Below are 23,343 nucleotides of genomic sequence, written 5' to 3'. Positions count from 1 at the left end.
AGTCCTATATATCTGGACTGTTAACATGTAGCCGAAACACACCTTTTTTTCCTTCTTTTATGTTAATTCAACCAGTAGATGGCACTGACAGAGCAATAACAGCTACTGCTTACTTTATAATAACTCTTTTCTACCTTACTTAAATAAAATAAAAAATTGTATTCCCATAATGTTAAAGAAAATAGTTCTCCTGCTCATTACTAGGAGCAGAACTAATCACTATCTGTTATCTCCTCCTTGGAGATGAGTAGAAATGCTGTGGGCAATACTGGAGACTGTCCTCTTGAGACAGAGGGATGCACTAAGAGCACACGGCTGCATAATGTTGTTTCCAAACAGAAATATAGAAACAAGATAGGTTTTTTATTGGCATTTAGGCCTACCCTTCTATCATGGTGCTAAAGGTTTATACTGAGACTTTGTCAAGATATATCTATATGCTAACAGCTCCCATTATGCATCCCGGTACTGCAAAGTAAAGTAACTGTAGGGGCTTTCTACTGTGGCTCCCACTCAACTATGACTGACATAATATATGTGAACTAAATGGATTTCTGCCCAAATGAATAAATTTACCCACATTTCATTGTGTGCTACTCCATTAAACTGAAATCTGTGCTTAATCTGCAACAATTATCGGCTTGTGATAAACACAGCAAAAGCAAGTTTGATTAATTCAGTGGTAGAAAACAAGTATTTCCGACTGCAGTGTATTGATTTGCCAAGAAGCAGTTCTACAAAAAAATAAAAAGCTGTGGTACATATGTCTGGAAATGAGTAATCATATACAATAGGGTTTTCTCAAGCTATATGCAGTAACTACATGTTGTTTCTTTTGATTTCACATTAATTACAATATGTGCGTGTGTGTGTGTGTGTGTGTGTGTGTGTGTGTGTGTGTGTGTGTGTGTGTGTGTGTGTGTGTGTGTTGCCAGAGTTTCTCTAGCTTGTACAATGGATTTGAGGTACTGTGTCCTTGTCCTTGTTGTTAAATCAAACCAATTACACTGTAATTGGTTGTTTTGGCCAGATTGTTGTTTTCAGTATGAGCTTATATAGATGTTGCTTTGCATAAGGTGATTTTTGTGATAGGTTGCAAGTAAGTTTTGTTGTAATGATTTTTCTGTGTAGACCTCAGTTGTAAAACATAAATGCAATCCTTTGTGTAGTTGTAGTTTAATAGGTCCTCTTAGCACCAGTTCCTTAGAGCCATGTCAGTAGCTTTAGTCTTTTCATGTGTAGCCTTTATATGATTTATAGCTGCTACAGTGCACCAACACTTGTAGGTAGGTAGGTAGGTAGGTAGGTAGGTAGGTAGGTAGGTAGATAGATAGATAGATAGATAGATAGATAGATAGATAGATAGATAGATAGATAGATAGATAGATAGATAGATAGATAGATAGATAGATAGATAGATAGTATTGCTTCTTCATCTTCTATCATCCTTACTTAACAGCCATGAATCTGTATTGTGGATATCAAGATAGCTTAGCAGCCCTTTGATTAAATGAATAGACCAAGTTTAGAGGACATCTGTTAGCAGATCTGGGAAAAGATTACTCAGCCTCATCTCATACAGACAGAGTAGCAAATGATGTAATTAAGGCCACAAAAATACTGCCTCTTGGCCTTGGCCTCTCGCCTCATTCAATCTTTTGTAGTGTAATATAATAATACGATTCCACTTTACAGAATGCACAAAAAATAAATAAAATATTGAAATTTCTGTTGCTTAATACACTTGAGAAATCGTAGAGCTGTCGACTGCAATTTTAAACAGAAAATTAATACGCTTAGATTAAAATCTTTGTGAGATGTAGAAGTAGAAGATAAAGAAATTAACATGACTAGCAGGCCAGACTATGGGCCAAACTAGGGCACTGCATTCATAAAGATGATTTATATACCAGAAACACAAAACTGATGTAATGTTCTTACTTTACATTCTAATTGATTTTTTCCAGACCTTGTTTTCTATGGCCCTCAGTTTGTTGTTTCTGAAGCTGAGATGAGCTTCACAAGCTTTGAGGACTAACAGATACACAAGTCATTAAAATACATCACTTTCACTGGTCTTTCTGTTCAGCTTCCCATGATGCAACTACTATAGGGTAAATCATGTAATGCCAACAGCTTTATTCTGGTGTACAACTCTAATTCTGTCATGTCATCTCAAGCAACTAAACCTCAGACCTTCTGTACCTAAAGGCAGCTTTCAAATGAGTCTAATTTCCCTCATCTGCTTCTTTCCCACGCTCTAAAGCCTCTTGGCCTATCATGTCTTAAGTCTGTGTTTACAGAAATATTTCCGAGCTCAGTGCATGGACCAGAAAAACTCTGGTTACAGGATGTAACATTTATTTGGAGATTATTCAGTATACTAGAAGTTTTATCACTGGAATATATGCTACATTATCCAAGTGCGTCAAAAATATTACAGAAAATACGACAACTATTACTATTCCTAATAAAGAAGGAAATGCATGAAGTGTGTTACTAAGATTAAGCCCCAGTTTTGCCCAGCCACCAACCCTTGCAATGAAGAAATACCTAACACAGTATGACACATACTGCGTGTGTGTGACTGTCTCAATCTGCCCTTTTCCAAAGAACTTCAATCATTTAGTTTCTCTGAGCAGTATGCTTCCAATCCCAGCAAACAGCTGGCCTGGCATTTAGAACACATGGGGATTAGTGGGTTGATTTATTTAGAGGCTCAATCCAGAGTCTGACCATTGCACCACTTATGATGCCAAGATCACCTCTCTGCTGGCTTGCTGATTATATTTTCATTTTTCTTCTATTGATTTCATCCATATTCTGCATGTATGAAGAAGCCATATTTGAATGAATCTCACAATTTGCTTATGTTTACGATCAATCTAAATCATGTCTGCATCTTAACAATATACTTTCCTATCTATAGATGCATTTAGAAAATCAAAGTCTCCATTTAGGGGTTGTAAGAAGCATCTTACAGTTTATCATATATTTTTCTTTAATTGATTCTGTGGATTTTTATTTCTGCTGTGATTGTTAACTACTGCTGGATTAAACTAATCTGTAGGCGCCTGATATTTTACATCTGGCTTAGTCTCCTGAGTCAGTATAAGCTCAGTTGGCAATCATATGTTTTTAGTTTGCCACACAGACAGGTTGGCAGAAGCCGTGTGGGCGTGTGTAGAAGGTGCAGGTGTGTCAATGTGCTTTGATAGCGTCGTTTAAAAAAACAAAAGAATCTGTGAACCAAAGTGGATTTCCCACTTGCCATCGTCTCTCATTGGTTGTCACAAGGGCCTGATTTGCATATGGTGGGAGTGTCCTGAGCAGGCAGTGGGATGAATGACTTGTTCAAGTCAGATAGAAATAAGGCATAGCACTTAGCAGAGGTCTGCACAGCTCAACGCTCAAAATGCCTGGCTTACTTAAGCTGCTCCTCTTCCTGCTATGAGTGGAAAGTGCTACAAACGGACATAAACATGTTCAACAGCAGACATCCTAGACTCAGCAAAAGAGGAAGAATATGGGTAAGTTTCACAACAATTTGCTTCACAAACAGAATTTAATGTTACGCAGCTACACATATGTTAGATGGCTTTGTGAGCACCATTTCATATCATTAAGGCAGATATAGGATTAGGCCCTTATACATCATATTGTTTTTCATCTTTCTCTTAAACTTGTGCAGATAAACCTTGATTTCATAACAGTCTAATTTCAGGGCCTGATTTAAATACTTCATAAACTGAACATATGGATGTTATTTTGTTATTTAGGTTTCAGAACAGCTCTGTAACTGATAGGAAAACAAAATATTTATTTTTAATGAGAATAAGAATAATATATCCCAAATACCTATTTCTTTACTAACTTTAATTAAACCACAACATCTTCATCTTTTAACATTTTTTCTTGTGTTTACAGGGATTGTGCATCCTTTTGCTTTACACCAACCCCCTTTCCTGTTTGGCAAATTTCAGTCAAGCAAAAGAGCTCATCTATAAGATAAAGGAGGGATTACCAAGGGGGACTTTTATAGGAGCTATTGGAGTAGATTTAAATTTGGATTTCTCTGTTGACCCCCCCTTTATATTCAGTCTCGCTCAAAAGAAGGTCAGTGAACAGTATGTGAACCTAAATAATACCACCGGGGAGCTTTACACATCTGCTACAGAGATTGACAGGGAGACTTTCTGTGCTGATAACTTAGAGGGGCAGGGATGTGTCCTCTCACTGGATGTGTTTGTGCTGCCTCAACAATACTTTCAGCTTGTCAAAGTAAAGATTCTCATTGAGGATGTTAATGACAACAGGCCAAAGTTCCCCACAGATGAGATCGCTATGTCTGTCCCTGAAAACGCACCAATCAATGCTCGCTATGCAGTAGAGCAATCGGCAGTTGACCCAGACCTGGGTCCTCATGGAGTGCAAACCTACTGGCTGGTTAATGACTTTGGAATGTTCACATTGGATGTTGAGGAGAATGAAGGAGGTGAGCTGACGCCTTTCCTCATTGTGACAGAAGCTTTGGACCGAGAGACTCAGGCGGAATACATTACCGATATAATTGCAGAGGATGGGGGGACCCCTCCTCTACTTGGTGCTGCGACTTTGAAAATTGTCATCACGGATGTGAATGATAACTGTCCCCAATTCAAAGAGTCACAAATTAATGTCACTCTGCATGGGAATACCACCAAAGGGGTACATTTGGCACGTCTGCATGCTTTTGACCCTGACCTTGGTGCTAATGCTCAGATCAGCTATGCTTACAGTGAACGCGTGCCAAGGGACACCAGGAGCTTGTTCCATTTGGACAAAATTACAGGAGTGATCAAGCTCGCAGGGAAAATAGACACTGGCACAGCCACATTTTACAAACTCACTGTTCTGGCTACTGGACCTGGTTGTATTCCTGCTGTAGCCACTGTTATTGTCCATATCATCAAAGTTGTCACTGGACCCCCTACTCTCATACCCCGGTACATTGCGCCAGAAAAAGATGGGGTGGTAACAATAAAGGAATCTGAACCAGCTTTTTCTCCAATTGCTTTTTTTACTGTTAAAAACATTGATAAGAACCAACGGGTGGACTGTTATTTGGAAGGACCTGGTCCCTTCAGGTTGAGCCCCTATCAGCTGTTCAAGAATGAATACCTGTTGGAGACAACAGAGCCCTTGGACTTTGAGAGGACACAGGAGTATGATCTTATTTTGGTTGCTAATAGCACCCGTGGGATCGTTATCAAGACCTTCCTTAAGGTGCAAGTTTTGGACGAGAATGACAATGCCCCTGTGTTTCAGCAGTCTTTGGTGGAGATATCAGTTGAAGAAAACAATCCGCCAAACACTTTTCTCACTCAGCTCCAAGCGTCAGACCAGGACAGTGAAAGCAGAGGGGAAGTTCTTTACCTCCTCGGAGGCGACGCCCCTGGTATTTTTGTTGTGGATCGAGTTACAGGTATCCTGACTGTGGCCACATCGCTGGACCGTGAGGAGAAAGAGACATACCGGTTCATCGTGAGAGCGGTGGACCAGGGGACACCCAGAAGGGAGTCAATTGCAACAGTGGTGGTGACCGTGCAAGATCGCAATGACAACAGTCCACGATTCATCAACAAGGATTTCACTTTCTTTGTGCCAGAGAACTTCCCAGGTTATGGTGAGATCGGTGTCCTCTCTGTGACTGATGCTGATGCTGGAGAAAATGGCTGGGTGGCCCTCTCCATCCTGAATGGCAGTGACATTTTTATGATAGACACAGGCCGAGGGGCACTGAGGGCAAAGACATCACTGGACCGGGAGCAGCAGGGGACCTACCAGCTATGGATCGAGGCTGTTGATGGTGGGGAGCCTGCTCTCTCCTCTGTCACAATAGTTACCGTGCTGCTGCTGGATGTAAATGACAACCCACCAATCGTCCTCTTTCCTCAGTCGAATCAGTCTTACATGCTAGTGCTACCCAACACTGTACCAGGAACATCAATCACAGAGGTGTACGCTGTGGATAAAGATACAGGGATGAATGCTGTGATCGCCTACAGTATCATTAAAAGGAAAGGCGGTGAGCCCGGGTCTTTTGCCATTGACCCAGAAACAGGAAATATCACATTAAAGAGGGAGCTCAGCAATCGTGGCCTATACAGCCTTCTGGTGAAGGTCAGTGATCATGGTCAACCTGAACCTCTGTACTCAACAGTTATGGTTAACTTCTTTGTCAATGAAACAGTGAGTAATGAAAGTTACATTCAAAGTCTGCTGACCAGAGAGGCTGACATAGAGGTAGAGGAGAGGCCCTGGTACATTGGCCAGATGGCAGAGGGGCCTGAGAGGTATGAGCCGTTCCCGTGTCAGCCTGTCCTCATTGCTCTTTCAGTGACGTGTCTGGGGCTGTTCTTCTTGGTTGTCACGCTGACGTCTTACATATGCTGTAGGAGGTTTAAAAAGAACAGGATGAAAAGATCAGAAGTGGAAATACCTTTAAAAATTCAAAATGACTCGATGCAGGTTGTGAACAGAAAGCTCAGACAGATCTCTAACATCTGATGTTCAGTTGTTCACTCGTTCAAACAAAAAAGACACCACCACTGTTTACATAAATGTTTACAAAACTCACTGTAAGAACTTTCTCTTACATGAAGTTCCTCTTTTGGGCTTTGTGATGATTGTTTTTTGTCATATGCCACCACTTTCTGTCAACTGTTGGCAGGCAGCAACGGTGTCATTACAAAAACATCACAGTAACTCAGTGAATATTACCAAGGTCCCATGTAAATACTGTATAAAAAGATTTACAACTTTATATACAAGTTTTGCATTTGATTGGTAAGGACAAGAGACACTGCTTTAGAGAAAAAAATGCATCTCTTTAGACCATCTGTCACTTGTATCGGTTATACAAATATAATTGAAAAATAAATGTATTTCCAAGTTAAATGTTTATCTATATTCATGAGGTAACCGTGAGGTCTGTAATACAGAAAAGGGCAATCAAAGTGAATTGGAAAAGCTAACACAGAATACGTGAATGCCATAAAACGTCGTTCTATACACGACAACCGCAATGACAACAGACCAAACTAGACTAACAAACAAACTAGACGTTTCTTCACACGTTTTCACTTGTGTCTTACTTTCTACTTTTGCTCAGATGTTGTGCAATAATATAGTACATATAAGTGATAATTGAGTGATATAATGTTAGGTTAAAAGTTCCGGGGGGAAAAGCTTGTAGGTGCACCTTGAGTTTTTTTGTTTTGTTTTGTTTGTTTGTTTGTTTGTTTGTTTTTGTCCCCTTTTCTTTTCTTTTTATCAATAAAAATTCCGTACAGCTGTTGTGCCAAATCAGCACAACAACAAAATAATCACATTTTCATCACTTTGCTACTGGAACTGTGTCCAAACTTGTCAAAAAAGCTACTTTTAAGTTAAATACATCACTTTCCTTTATAGAGTCATGCAATTCTCAATGTGTCTGTGAAAATATGCAAGTGTTTGTGATAGACTGTTTGTAACTATTAAAGATACTTTATTTTTATAATACACTGGATTTTATTCTGTATTGATTTCATTATGTCTTGCTATCACACATATATCCTACATGCACTCAGATGTGTGTGTCTAAACTTGACTGGTATAAATGTCATTTATATGCTTAAAAGAAAACAAGCCTGTAGTTTAGATTAAAATAAACTGAAAAACACAAAGAATGGAAATATACTTTAAAGTAAGGAAGGAAATTGATAGATACTGATTGGCACCTAATAAAAAATACATTTAGACTTCATCTTCTTCATATATCAAATTTGGTATACAAATTAAGTGCCTGTTGGATCTTACGAAGTGTGAGTGTCACTGAAGGAGTTAAAGATCAAAGTACATGATTCTGTATTATTGTTGCCATCACCTGTGAAGAACAGACCTGGTGAGGTAATACCAAGAGTCCCACTAAGAAGGAAAAACATAGTGCAGCTGCTCGTGTCTGGTGTGTTTGAGGATCAAATTCACATTTCTCACCTCTCTTGAGTGGTATTCGCAATCACTGTGCTTTTCATTCCACAACAACTTTGGGATATATCTGGAAAGTGTGAAAGTGCTTCTGACACATTCTCCCCCAACAGATCAACTCAGAAAGCCTTTTGGTTTTAAAGCTGCTTTTTCTCTGCCCTGTGCTTCTTTGTTGTATTTGTATGTTTGCTATGAAAGTTATGTGGGCAAAGAGGCTTCAGGACTCTTTGTACCTGGGCTAACTACTGTATGCACCCTCCCAAGTGATGCACTCTGTTGTGTTATATGCCTCTAAAACCAGTTCAGGTTTGGCTTTCACAAGACAGCAAGAATGCAAACAAACCTGTATTGAGAGTACATTCTCCAGCGCAGTTTCTCAAGTAAATACCAGCCTTATGTTTTTAACAGTAGCACGTCATTAACGCACAGAGCACATCAGGAACTGGAAATAGCTCCGTGTAATCCTTAGTAATCACCTTGGGCATATGTATGCTGGATGCATACTATAATGTATTTCAGACAAATAATAATATGGGTGACATAAAGGAAATCAACATCATTAGTCTCATGTACTATCAGAGCTGTAACTGATTGGCCTGACTTTAACATTCATTAAGAAAAAGAGTAATCCAGCCGCACATTCAATATACTTCCTATGGTCTTAACCTCCTAGGACCTGGCGTCCACATATGTGGACATCACATTTTGGGTTATTTAGACCAAAATACTCAATTTTGCTCAACAAGGGCCTAATATCCACTTACGAGGACATTAAACTGCTACTGTTGTATCGAAATTTTAAACGAATATCCTCATATGTGGCTCTCGTTTTTCTTAGAAACAAAAATTAGGTAAAAAAAAAAAAATCTGGTAATAATTCTTTGTTTTTACATTAATTAGGACCCAATCAGCCCAAATATCAAAGAGAAATTAAAAATGCATGCCGTGGAAGAGTTCGGGTCTTAGGAGGTTAAATATTTGTATTAACTTAAAATGTGAATTTCTTTGTGTTACTGATTAATTCATTTTTTGCTTTTATCAAGATATTTTTAGATGTATGTGACTACAGGAACTGGAAGGCTGTGTTATAAAAAGCCTTCAATGCTAGAACACCATTGCAAATACAGGTGCTATGTTAGTCTCTCCTCATGTGTCAGCCAGAGGCGATACTCAGTCTTTGCCTTAATAATGTTGCTGATGTCATCCTACAGTAACTTAGTAACTTCAAGTAGCTTAGCCCAGACTCAGTTTGTCTGAAGCCAAGTGACACATAATATAACAAATTTTGCAGATTTCTTTTCTTCTCTCTTTTCTTTTCTTTTTTTCTTGCTCTGAGCAAACAACTACAGATTGTGATTAATTGCAGTAATAACAACTGAGGTCTCACTTTAGTGTGTCTCATTTCTCTTTCACCCGTTCTGACTCTTTCAATAAGTCGTTTCATTCAGCATGTTGAGACAGGAAACAGTCATACAAGACCTTTATGTCTGTGCTGGCCTAAACCCAGATGTTATGATGATAGAGTATGGTTCAGTGTGCAATAACAAACACTGGTTTCTATTAATAAATGGTAAGATCGGATCGGATTGGATTTATTTCATTTTAAGATGTTTCAATAGGTGAAAAGAATACATTTGGCTTCAATATTAACTCTTCTCTTGTATGTCTCTGTTGTGGCCTACAAGCTGAAAAAAGCACCATGCTATTTCTCACATGTTCACTTTTAGTACATATAAGTAACGTTTCTTACTATAATGGAAGTTTTGATAACTTGCTGGTCTGGAGGATTTGTGTTACCACAATGCCACAATCTACCAGAAGTGCACATCATCCAAGAGCTACATCTAAGACTCTTAAAGTTCATGACAGTACAGACTGTGGCAACATGGCTTTTGCAAAGTTGCATCTGAAGAAACAATAAGACTTCTGGACAGACAAGACCAAAGTGGAGACATCTGGTCATAGTGCACAGCGCCACATTTGGAAAAACCAAACACAGCATATCCACAAAAAGCTCTCATCGTAACCGTAAAACACAATGGTGGGAGGGGTGATGATTTAGGTTTGTTTTGCACCCACAGGACCTGGGCACCTTGAAGCCATTGAGTCAATCAAACACTCCTATGTGTACCAAAGTATTGTAGTCAAATATGAGGCCATCTTGGACAAAAATTGATCATGCAACTGGACAATGATGCCAAGCACAGCAGAAAAATCTACCTGACTGAAATTCTGTGAAGGGGCCTGCATAAAGAATTGCTCACAATCTGAATGAACTACAGCTATGCTGCAAAGAAAAGTGGCTCAATATTCCTTCACAATGATGTGACAGACTGATAAATACAAGATTTCTTTGGGGTATCCAAACCTGCTGCATGAATCTGCATCCCTAGCTATTTGTTCTGCAGTCAAAAAATCAAGATATTTCAGCTGTACTGTATCCTTCAGTCCCACCCAGTCTTCCAAAGTACCTTTAACCTTTGCTTTTTGTTTTTTCTAATCTTCAGGAGACTGAGTTTGATATATGTGTCTTGTTACATAAATCCTGTTCTGGGTTTTACATCTCTAGAAACAGATGGAAAGGGGACCAAAAAGACAGAGGCACCCCACAGCTTTTCTACATGACTGATCACTTCAAGTGGTGATCCTGCTGATAGCCAGTTTGATATCCCCAGACCAGGACAGAATAAACGTGATTTAAATCGTGTTCTTGAACTTGTGACAGACACCCTTAGTTTTCTGTGTTTTATATTATATGCGGCTACAACTTTCGATGCATTTATTGATGTGGTTGTTCATTTGTTTCAGAGAGGTCTTTCTTCATAATCTCATGCAGATACACTGAGAAATTACAGATACGGTTCAGCTATATTCCCTTCCATCTTTCTCTCTCTCCCTCTCTCTCTGTTTCTCTTACCCTCTCTCTCTCTCCGCTACACCCCACCCCCCCTTCCAGGAAAGTCTATCTGAAATTACATTAAATTCTTAATGGTGTAGACAGCAAGTAATTACCATCAGTCACAGCCTGATCTCATTTCCAGATTGGCTTTATTGTAACGTCCCTCCCTTGAAATCAAACAAATAAAGACACAATGAGAGACCCAGGTAGAGTTACAGAGCTCTGCTGAATAAGAGAGGCTATGTTTCCCAAGTTATGACATCAAATACGACCGCCCCTACCACCACCACCGACACCACCCCACGCACACACACACACACACATGCATACGCACACACAAATGGACTTTGTTCAATCTTCAATAATGCATCTCCATATTCCCCCACTGAAAATCACTGCCTTTGATCTGAAACATCTTTTATTTGCTCTGATGCAACAAAATATAATCCAATCGCACTCTTTTGATCCTGCTGTGGATTACGTTACTAATTTTCTTTAGTCCTCCATCCCTATTTTTCTCTCAGTTTCATCCTGTTTCATCCCAGCAAAACACAGAGGGGCTTCTAGGGAATTAACTGCGTCAATTTATTTCAGAATAACTTCTTTTTTTTTTCTCACGACTTCTTACAATTTAATATTGTCCTGTTCTGCCACTGTATGCAATATTAGAAACTTGTATTTTCTATTCTGATGTTTGTTTTATTTCAATGGCTAAGAGCAAAAATGATACTCTAGCTTAATGTTTTGGGCGTGTATTCAGATGATTCTAGTCTATTTTGACCATGGAACTAAGCATGACTCACTCATTTACAATCCTTTAAAAGGATTTTTGCTTCTCCTTGTTTGAACCGTGCTGAAGGGTTGTCTTTGACAGACACGTAATACTACTCTACGCTTGGGGTTGAATATGATCTGTAATTGAAGTGTATTGATGCAACTATATAGTCAAAGGTAAGAATGGCATTTTAGTGACATTTGAATAGTTCAGAACAATAGAAGAATTATATCAGGACAGATCTGCTTTGGCTAATTTCTTCAGCACGTTGTGTTGAGGTGAAAATGAGTATGCACCACAATATTTGTTACCAGGCGAAAGAGCCTGAACTAGAACATAAGATTTACAGCACAGTGTTACATTGCACCTGTGCTCTGGTGCTGTGGGGATCTCAGCCACAGGTGAGCTTTGACAAATGTATTTTTACATGCACACAGCTGAATCTTTAGGAGGGTGTGCATGTTTGTTTTTGCCATTACTACTCGGAATAATTATGTAATAATAATTTTGCACAGGTGGCACATATACTAGGGTCATTTTTGCAAAATGGATTACTATTTGAATTTCTTTTCTGTTTTTGCTAATATACTCATCCACAGGTTCTTTATAAATTGCAGTCATTTGTTAGTGATGACTCCCCTGACTGTTTTTTTGTTGTTGTTGTTGTTTGGGGGATAAAAATTTCAACATCAGTCTTACACTTGCATTTGGTTATTTATATGTTATTTTAATCAAATGACTCGCCAGTCCTAACAAATATTACATAAAGTTAACTGAGGAATGTGTTCCTCCTTTGCACAATGCAGTAAGTCAGGCCAGATAGCTTTCATGCATGTCCGCATCCTCACCACGCACAAATCCCCCATTAATACGTACACTATAGATACAAAACCAACAGCCTTAAGTCTTTTCCTGTCTTTAAACAATTCTCAGCCCCATTAAACGTCATCCTCTGTTGTTAGACTGTAAACAAGAAATGCAAAAGGCAGTCATTCCTCGTATTGATAGAGACTTACTTTGAGGCCTTTGTGCAAAAAGCTACAGCAATGTACTGGCGACAAGATTAAAAACTAAAGAGTGCCATCTTGCTAGACTACAAATTTAACCCAGAGGCATATAGACAACATTTTCAGGGCCTAAACAACCCTTAAAGCTGGGCCTACCTTGATTTCATAAGAGAGAATAGTATTCTTTTTGATCGGTGGCTTGTGGTGTTGCTATCAATCTTCCCCTCCGATTCCCATTTGTCCTGAGGAGCCACTCACAATCACACTGCTGTAAGCGTTTGGTGAGTGGTGAGCTTCAGTGGTGTACTTTGAGTTCTGATTGTGAGTTTAGTGGTGTTTTGATCTACAAGTGAGTAGTGTCTTGCTTTGGTTTGTTTAGCCATATCTTTTCTGTATTGTCTGATCATGTGCTTGTAGCTGTCTCTGAGTTACCTCATCTTACAAATAAAACAAAAAAACAAATGTTTTTTTTAATCTGCTCTGTTTAGCTTTTTCTTTCACCCACATTTAACATTTGCTACTCCCCTCACCCATTAGCCATTTTTCTGGAATGTAACAGGAAGTCAACAAGCTCCAAGCTGTAATGGGGCTTACTGTAAAGTGAATCAAGCAGCCATTCCTTGGAGCAATCATTTCCACTCGTACCAACTGTTAAACTGGTTTTCTTCCAAACGATGCACTTGATGCTTGCTGGTTAATGCTTCTGTTTAACTGGAGCAGCAAACAGATTTCTAAGGAGAGCTAACTAACAAGTCGAACATTTTTAATGAATCAGAATTCTCTGATTAGCTGACTACAAGATCGCTGGCTCATCGGTTCCTGTTTTAAAAGAGTGCTTGATTTCACAGACCACTGACTCCCCATCCACTTTCTCTTCCTTCTCTCAGCTGACTCTAATTCTCCCGTGTCTCCTTCCAAACTGATAGGGAACACAGCTACACAAATCCTTTTAAAAGATGACACAGCTGGCAAAGGGGAACTTAATTAATATTTTCTTTTGCGCACTGGTGAAAAGCCATTTCAAAGGTCTCAAAGCCACTTAATTTAGAGCTGATATACTTTTGACAACTGTTCTTTTTGTCTGTTTGTTTTCTTTCTTCTGCAACTCAAGTGCCCAGTTAAAGTCAACCTCACCTCAACCGTTTTTAGTTGATATAAGTGTGTTCTCATTCCATGGCATAAAATGTTGTGGTTCAGTCAGAAAATGCTGGGTTCACAGATATTTGTGCAATTTTCCATGTGAACAGAAGACCAAAATGCATAGAAGAACCTAGACTGGCTAATATTTATGTCCACACCAAATATCACCTTTTTCCACTCTCTGTTATTTGCAGCTGAGATGTTAAGGTGTACAGAACACTGGTGTCAGCGCTATTGTATAGAGGAAATCCTGTTATGGGATTATGGGTGTGACTATCAAGGTAACTCTAAAAAGGTTCCTTTCCACCTGTCATCAGTTTTACTTTGTACTTGCATTACCTTTGTTATGAATTGTCAAGATAGTGACTGCATATGTTAATGGAATTAGTTGTGGTTGTTTTGCAGAAAAAACTGTGACTCTATCAGTGCTCCTCAGTGCTTTGATATTTTGAAAAAGTATCATGTTGAAAACTACAGCTTTGTTAACAGACGCTATGGGTGGGCTTTAGATCACTATCCATCGGCCACCATACATGTAACCCAGCTGTGAAATTGTGAGTGGCTTCAAAACTTGTGTGAGTCTTTGGGATGAAAATTCCTTCTTGATGCCAAATGTCAGAGGAGAAAGGCCAGACTCCTTCAAGCTGATAGGAAGGCAACAGTAACTCAAATAAGCACTTGTTACAATCAAGGTCTGCCGAAGAGTATCTCTGAAAGCAAAACACATACAGCCTTGAAGCAGATGGGCTGTAACAGCAGAGACTTCACTAGGTGCCACACATGCCAGCTCAGAAGAGGAAACTGAGGCCAGAATCACAAGGATCACCAAAACCGGACAATAGAAGATAAAAAAAAAAAAACTGACTGGTCTCAGTTTCTGCTGCCGCATTTGGATGGTAGGTTTAAAATGTTGTGTAAACGATGCAAATGGTTAGATCTATCCTGCCTTGTTCAGACTGGTGGCGGCTTAATGGTGTGGAGGATATTTTGTTGGAACACTTTGGGCCACTTAGTAAAAACAGAATTGTTTCTGACCATCCATCCATCTCTTTATGACCACAGTGTGCCCATCTCCCGATGGCTGCTTCTAACAGGGTTAACGCACCGTGTGACAAAGCCCAAATCTTCTCAGTCTGGTTTCTTGAGAGTTCACTGCATTGAGATGACTTCCAGATACCAGATCTCAATCTGATAGATGACCATTGAGATTTGAGGGAATGGGAGATTCACATCATAAAAGCTGATAAATCTACAATAATATGACGCAAAATCTCCGAGGACTGTCCAGCGCCTCGTTCAATGTATGTCACAGAGGATTAGAGCAGTTTTTAATGTTAAAGGTTATTATCCAACCTGGTACTACAAAAGGTGTTGAGTGTATATATGTCATATAGGCACTGTGGTCACTAACACCCTGTTAGTGACCACAGTGCCTTTGTATTGGGCATGTCCTGTTTGTCACGGTCTGGCGGGGGCAGACCGTATGTGTTGCAGAGGAGGACTCAAACGCAGACCAAAACGTGGTGTGGATTAACAAAACAAGCCGTTTATTGAGACTAGCAACGAGGGTACAAAATAATAGGGCATCGGTGAAAACTAAACAATAACCTAAACTGGGTGAACTAATAACAAAACATAAAAAACCTTAACCATAGTGAACTGACATGGGTACCTGGAGATGAGACATGGATGCGCAGACGACCTGACAACAAATGACTGAAAGCACACGGACTAAATACACACAGGAGGATGATGAGGGAAGTGGGAACACATGGGGAAACAGCTGGCACACATGAACATAATGACGTCACAGTGGGAGAGTAAAACTGAACACGATGAACACAGAAACACCAGACCTCTTCACAATAAAACAGGAAACATAAAGAGACATAGACATGACAACCCGAACTTGACAACGTAAGACACAGACATGAAACGCATGAAGAGCAGGGGAGATTTAACATAGTTGGAAACACGAGGGGGAAATAATAAGAACTAGAAACACCTAGGCATGATAACAAATGAACTTAGGAAACCTGACGGGCTTACATAAACTAAAACTCAAAACGCTGGGTCAACAGACCCAGGATCATGACACTGTTTGCTTAAAACTATCTATCCTTGAATTGAAAGCACAGGTTTAAGTGGTTTATTTTTTTAACCACTTAAAAAAGAAATAAAGGAGTTATTTCTTTATCACAATTACGAACTTTTTTCCTCATTCTTTCTGTGTTCTTTGCTTTGTGGATGGCATGCTGTAAAATCAGAAACGAGAAAACAAAGTACTAAAGAGACTATAATGCACTTCATTCAAGGTTGAAGGAGATCTGTGTTGAATATATGTCGCATTGCAAGTAAAGTGTTCCCTCTCCCTCTCCTAGAAAAGTAGAAGGGTATTAAAGACTTAGAAGACAGGTGCCCTATATGGTCTGATTGTCTAGCTGTCTCACTGAGCTGTAGATTTAGCCTGAGTTAATGGAGTGCCAGATGAGTGTTCCTTGTTAATATCAGCCATTCATGCATTTCAGGAAGCCATTTCTTCTTTCAAGGGGCACTAAGTCTACTTACCTAATTTGGTGAATAAAATGTGAAAGTTTTTCGAAGAAAAAAAAAAAGCTCTGTCTTCATTTCTTTTATTTGCCCTCTTTGAGTGATGCTGGTCACTGATCTGCGGCACTGTAAGTGAAAAAGTATACCATATTTGGAAATGGGTAGACCAGAGGCCGAATTATGCATTCACACATCACATAAACATGTGCGGTACAATCTGCCAGTTAACTAATTTAACATACTCGAAATGTCACGCTTTTCCTGTTTTGCAGTGGGTAATGCCAATAAGAGCTGAAATTTCAGCTGAGGCAACAGGGCTGCACACTACTAATTGGATGGCAATAAAAGGGCAACAGAAAGAGAAAAACAGGAGTGAACATATTAATCCTTTTGCACTTTGTTTTTACCTTCTGACCTGACAGTGATGAGCAAAGAAACAAAGGAAAAAGGCACAGAAATGAAAGAAATGAGCACAGATTCGAGGCGGCAGAGAGAAAGGACAAATATAGACAGATGAACAGGTGGCTAGAGAAATAAATGTTTATGATGCAGCTCATTTTGCTTCAAGTTTTGCAATTAATGCCATATGGAACCTAAAATTTTGTGCCCAGTGCTTTGTTCCATCGTTGTTTGTTCTTTAAATAAACTTAAACCATGTCTGCTTCTTTTTTTTTCACGAGGCTTTGGGGTTTTTTAACTCCCAGGACAGGTTGATAAAATTCAGATGCAGAGATTTAAATGAATATGTCCTCTGCTTCAGCAAAATAATTAAATTACTTTTATTTCATTTAACATGTTTTGTAGGCCAACCTTTTTGGCCCTGATTTTTGGATCACCTTTTAGGCTTAGAAGAACAAGTTGATGTTTGATTTTACCTGAGCTTCGCTACATGCTAGGAAAACATGCATTTCTGTAATTAATAGTAAAAATACAAACTACTAAAAGTGCACTTTTTCAGATGCATGCTTACTGTATTCCTTACATTCCCTTCATTTTAGTCAGCAACAAGAAGTATGACTTCACCGTTCATTATGGCTTTGCACTAAAAAGAGTCTCCTGTAATATTTCAGGATTGACCAGTTGAAGTATTATGCATGATGCATTACTCTTTTACAGGGAGGATTAGAGACACTAGTCATATGTTCCGGCTGGCAACAAACAGAGTGATCAGGAACAAATCATTTGCATGCTTGTGTAACATTCTCCAATGAACTTTGGATGAGTGCTTTCACGCCCCAGCTCAAAAGAGAGCAAACAACACATAGTCCTTAAATAATACTATTTTAAGCACACAAAGCAATGCAATCCTATGCACGCACTGTCTATAAATATTATGGGGTGTGAAAGTGCACGGATTTGAAACACAAATCAAAATGAGAAATGTCAGCTGGCGAGCTGGGAGATGAGAGTGAGATGATCTTGCAGGTCTGACTAATAAACTCCCGAGTCCACCATACTCAGGTGTACTTCACTGCTGCCAAGGGTCCCTCTCAAAACCCACACTTGCAGTAAGCAGTCAAGTGCCCACTTGTGTGACGCAGTTCTTGTAATTGCCCTAGTGCCTGTTAGGACTGCAAGAATGTGGAGGATTATCAGATGTCAGTGGGATGCATTTGGACCACTCTGGCAAATAATACTGCATATGACACACTCGAGCTCAGATGACTGGTTGGGGCAAGTAAGTAGAATCAAGAATTCAACATCACAGTTACAATCAGGTGCCACTGAAAACACACTCAGTAGCTGAGAGGATAAAATGTGGTTAAAAAAATGTAAATGGCACACAGGAAGCTCTTCAACCTAGTCCATATAAAATATACATATCATAATTAGATTTTAAATGGCTTCCATATGCAGTATAGTGACAGGTATTTAACACTTTTTAAATCAGATATTGAGTTTTGACTTTGGAAATGAAGAATAATATCCAGGTTGAATCCAACAATATCTTTAACTCAGCTGGCAACAACTAAACAGATTTCTATGGTGAGCTGCAGTAGCTATAAATAACACTTCCAGTGGTGATAAAACAAAATCTCCATCAGTGTAGGTTAAGTGTTCGATAGGTTTGTGTTTGGATCACTCACTTGGCTCCAACCTGACAGTAAGTGAACACACATTTAAGTTTTCATGACTATAAGTGGAGCTATCAGATACACTCAAGGTGTCAGCTCAACAAAAAGAAACGGTTCAGCCTGGCAGAGAAGACGAGATAGGGAAAGAAATCAGGCAGTAACAGTATACGAGTATAATTCTTGTAGAATGAATGTTGTTCTTTTCCTTCAACAAATAACTAACAAATGTAACTAACAAATGTATTGTAGCCTGCTTAATGAAAAACCTTCCAGCTGCGAGCTCATAGTTTATGCCCCCAGTTGGAGGTTTTTCTTGTTAACAAGCTTGACTTTATGCATTCTGATACATTTACAGGTCATATGTTATATTTACTATGCTTTTACATACCTTATCAACTGCATGGTTTCATTTTCAGTCTAATTATGAGCTGCAAATTCAAACTAAACCTCAGTTTATTTTAAAAAATAAATATAGATATTGATAGGTAACACAAGACAGAAGGCAATCACTGAAAGAACACTGCAGTTAAATTATTCTAGTCTTCAATCTGGAGCACAGGAGGGAGAAAACATTCCCAATGCAGATCATCCCCAAAAGAACACCCTTAAACGTCCTTAAGCATTCTATTTGTGCAAGCTAATGTGTCATTTTTACTGGTGACTAACTCAGCATGAGTACTGTTGCACTCGTTTTCACCTTGTGTCTCTGTGTTGGCAATTTTACACACCTCTGATCAGCAGAGTGCCAACTCACTCTTAAGCAGACAGGAGTATAAACACATGCATGAGGTCTAGATGCTCTGCCAGCTCGGATGAGACGCTTTTTGAGCAAGGCAATTTTCTCTTGTTGAGTAATAGCACTCCAAAATATAAAAAACCTAAATAATGAAAAAATAAATGGAAGTATATGTAAAGAAATTTAGATAGGAGTATTTACTGCAGTAAAAACAGTGTCATCTGTATTATGGTTAAAATGTTCTGAGGTACCTTCAGTCACCTGCATGCTCAGACCTTTGGGAGCATTTTTAACTTGCATCTTGGACAAATAATGCTCCTGATGTGCATTAATGTGATACAGTTCTTATTGAGAGGTGTAATTTTGGCAGTCTGCTACTTAGTATGAATTAACAGGTGTCAGTGGCTGTGCATTATACCTACATGTCACTTTGTAAGGTTTAAATTAACACCCCACTGTGCATTTCCAATATAATCTTTTCTGACTGCAGAAACTAAACATGGTGGTGGCTATGCTTAATAACTGCAGTGTAAATTACATATGACCAGAGATAACCTTCTATGAAATATAAGCCTCTTAGTGGAAAAAAGCCGTATGGCACTAGTCATCTCTGTTGATCGTAGTTTGGCTGCAGTGCTAATCTCTATTGTCCACAGGTTAAACCTGGGATTTGAGAGATTTTAGGTATTTCATCGACCAAATTTAGCTGCAACAAGCGCAGGTGACACATTGGACCCAAATTTTGTGATTGTACATGGTATAGGTGTTCGTGATCGGTGGTATTTATTTAGGCAAACAAGGGTTGTTAATACCTATAACCACTGTATCTTTAAGAGATTCACTCCGACAGACACCGTAGTGGGAAAAGAATTTTGTGGAAAAATTCATCCATCCATTCTCTTCTGCTTATCCATTTCAGGGTCGCAGGGGGGCTGGAGCCCATCTCAGATACCATAGGGTGAGAGGCGGGGTTCACCCTGGACAGGACGCTGGATACTAACGTTGTATGAAGAAAACTGTGAACATGGCCTGTACTGTGAAGCGCACTGACTGGTCGATAAGACTTGAAAAAATTATATAAATGCAACCCATTTACAATTTTTAACAGAAACATATGCCTGACCAAAGCATTTTAGCATACCAGCTATACAACCATTAGTCCATGCTAGCACTGTAAATTATACAGAATGACTGTAATATGCTTGCCAACTGATACTGAGTACTCCATTATGATGAGTGTCTCTTCTGCTGCTGTGCCCTTCTCTGGTCTCTGTAACAAAGAGTCAAGAAGCATTGATTAACAGACTTTCAGTCTTTGTAGAAAGGAAGCAAGTGCAAAAAAACAAGTAAAATTAGATAAAAGCATGTATAGAATTCTGTTTATTTAGAAGAGTGGCCAAACACGCCTAGCTGTACTCAAGTTCAGATTCATTATTAATGCTCTTCTAATAACTCCACTATTTCTTCATTTTATACATATAGATATATGATGGCAAATATTTTAAAATTCTCTTATGTAGTGCAAAAATGCATAAAGGACAACACTACTGTTAGGAAGTCTACAATAGTGCTGTGCTTCTGGCCTGTCTGTGGTGCTGATCAGAAAGAGTTGGTAAGGTAGGCCGCTGTTTCTTTTTACTTGCTCATTAATGTTTCTCAGCTTCAATCACAGACTTTGAGAGAATATTTGTGTTATCCTGTTAAATTAATACTGCCTACTAATGTTACAAACAGACTGGACTGATACTGAATGCTGTTTAGCTCCAAAAGACAGATAATGTTGCTCTGGTAATTGCTAATACTGAAATGGCTAATGCCATCCAGGGGGATATTTGTGATAACTGTTTAATCCTTCAGTGTTGCTGAGATGGGAGCTTTACTGACCCCACAAAATTCCCCATAAAGTCTTGTGCTACTTCTTTAGCTACTCCTTTTTTGCCTTGGCAATATTTGGGGGGGAGGGGGGTCATTATCATGCCTGAAGACCTGTCCCAGACCCTTTTCAGTGCTCTCCATTACTGTAGTATGTTGCCAGTGGTGTTCTTGTTGACTGTGGCCCCAACTGCTTTCAGATAATTAACAAGCTCTTCCTGTGTAGGTTTGGGGTGATCCATCGCCTTTCTCGTGATCATCTTCACCGCATGAGGGGAGATCTTTGCATGGATCTCCAGCAAGAGAACATTTAATTTTATATTTCCACCAAACGTCTTGTTGACAGTCTTGTAGCCTATTGAACCTTGAGCAGGTCTACCATCTTGACAACTTTAGTACTCATGACAACTTTTTGGTCTTCCCATGGTGATGGAGAGGGCTTTGTAGATATAACGAGATGAGATCAGAAGTATCTGTAATTGATTGATTGCAATCTGTATGCAACATGGGCACACAGCCAGTCTGTAGCAGACAGAATTCTGGTTGTATTGTAGGGAATCAATTTTTTATTTCACTCAGTGACATGCAAATCAACTTATAACTTATAGCTATTTTTTTATTTTTCTAGATTTTTGGTTGATATCCTGTCTTTCTCAATTAAAATGAAATAACCATAAACTATTTTGGTTCTTTGTGAGTAGATAAACTTATCAGTTCAACAGGGGATCAAATACTTTTCCTCCAAACATATGTTCATGGTATCTCCTGAGACATTAAAGTTTAAACTATTTCAATTCTGTTTGAACACATTAGAGTCTTAATGTCAGCCCCAAAAGTTGGTAGCTCATTTTCCAGCACAGTCCTGACCTCTGTTTTCAGCATGATTCACCAAGTCCTCTCACACCGTGGAAATTATCTCATTTCTAAAACCCTCGAAGCTGAATCTAGCCTTGCCCAAGGGGTTGTACTCACAGTTTTTGTATGGCAGGACCAAAAACAGTCTCTTTTCCCTCTGGGTCAAAAGAGGATCTGCTCTTCACAATTCACTACCTCCACAACATACAGTAATTACCTAATTAGGAAAGCCATGGAACCAGAAGCTGAAGAAATAACACAAGAGGCCAGAAGTGGGATGGGATTTTTTTTATTATTTTATGTCACCTGATCTGCCCAGACAAGCAGTTTTTCTATCTAGCAAGCCTTCTGTGTTCTTTCAAGTATTGCAACAGATTTATTGGAATAAAGGACAACTGAGTAACATTGTGAAAGAAGATCCTTGATAAAATTACATTCAAATAAAGTTCAAAGAAATAAAACAAAGGCGTTTGTCTGTTCTATTCCAATGTGTACTGACATAAAACAAATTGTGCAATAGACTGTAGCTCCAGTATGTGTTTTTTTTTAAAGATCTTGATTGCAATGATGTAGGGAAAGAAAACTTCTTTTACATCGCTGACAGCTGAGAAAAGAGTGAGGCTCATCAGTTTTTGTGATTCTTTACGACTGATCTGATGCCAGTGCTGGTGTTTCTGGGATTCTGGGGGAAATGATATGAGTAAGCACCGATAAAAAAGCAGAAATGCAAAATTCTAGTGATTATTTTGCATTTTATTCCATGTTTTTCCTTTTCCATGGTAATTAGACCTTTAAAGCAAAAGCAATAAAGTGAATCCTTTTTGCTGAGCTTTTACAAACTGACTACATTTTGATTTAATGTCTTTGAGTGAAGTCTTGTTATCCTGCACCTTATCAATAGCAAAGCAAAACAAAAAGAACTACCAGTAGACAAGAAGGAGAAAATGGACATTTATTGCCTACTGCATTTACAAATCAACAATTAAATACATCATTTGAGCAAAGAGAGAAATCCCATTGTTAGATTCCTCGATTCCAACGTGCTGCCCTGCTGCGCCATGATGAAAAAAAATGTCTCCCTTGACCTCTAACACCATACGGAAAAATCCGTTTTAGATCACCGGATGCCTTTGATCAGAAGCTTCAGTCACTGACCAGTACGCCATGTCACATCATGTCTGATGCTGGCAGTCTTTTTATCAGTAGCAAGCAGATGCTCATACCAGCAGCTCTTTCGTTTAAAAGTTTTTTTTGCTTGCTTTGGAGGACTGGAGTCGGAGCTACAGAGGCCATAAGATTATGTGAGCAACAACCAAAGAATGAAGCATTTTGTCCTCTGTGCCTGCAGGTACAGTTTTGTCAGGAGCAACTGTCCTCACAGCTCACTTTAGCATAAGAGACAGTCCCCTATGAAATCCCGATGA

The 23,343-nt window shown here is 39.1% G+C and overlaps 1 protein-coding gene across 1 annotated transcript; it reads left to right on the top strand.

The window, feature by feature from the left end:
• Window positions 1-3,382: 3,382 nt before the first annotated feature.
• Window positions 3,383-22,838, top strand: pcdh20 (protocadherin 20). The gene is made up of 3 exons (XM_085272175.1): window positions 3,383-3,530; window positions 3,928-6,162; window positions 20,112-22,838. Exons 1-3 carry the CDS (start codon window positions 3,483-3,485, stop codon window positions 20,190-20,192), a joined length of 2,364 nt encoding a protein of 787 aa, XP_085128301.1. The 5' UTR covers window positions 3,383-3,482; the 3' UTR covers window positions 20,193-22,838.
• The last annotated feature ends 505 nt before the right edge of the window (window positions 22,839-23,343 follow it).

The sequence above is a fragment of the Mchenga conophoros genome, linkage group LG1 (assembly GCF_057382185.1).
Source record: "Mchenga conophoros isolate Kocher_MC1m ecotype Shallow Benthic linkage group LG1, M_conophoros_male_GT1.1, whole genome shotgun sequence".
Classification (NCBI taxonomy): domain Eukaryota; kingdom Metazoa; phylum Chordata; class Actinopteri; order Cichliformes; family Cichlidae; genus Mchenga; species Mchenga conophoros.
Note: the sequence above shows the minus strand (reverse complement) of the source record. Positions and strands in the feature narration are given on the sequence as shown.

Bases quoted from the DNA above. Each gene is read 5' to 3' on its own strand.
- pcdh20 (XM_085272175.1), top strand. From the start codon at position 3,483: ATGTTCAACAGCAGACATCCTAGACTCAGCAAAAGAGGAAGAATATGG. The intron at 3,531-3,927 runs GTAAGTTTCACA...TTGTGTTTACAG, and splicing joins GCAAAAGAGGAAGAATATGG to GGATTGTGCATCCTTTTGCT. The intron at 6,163-20,111 runs GTCAGTGATCAT...TATCCATTTCAG, and splicing joins TATACAGCCTTCTGGTGAAG to GGTCGCAGGGGGGCTGGAGC.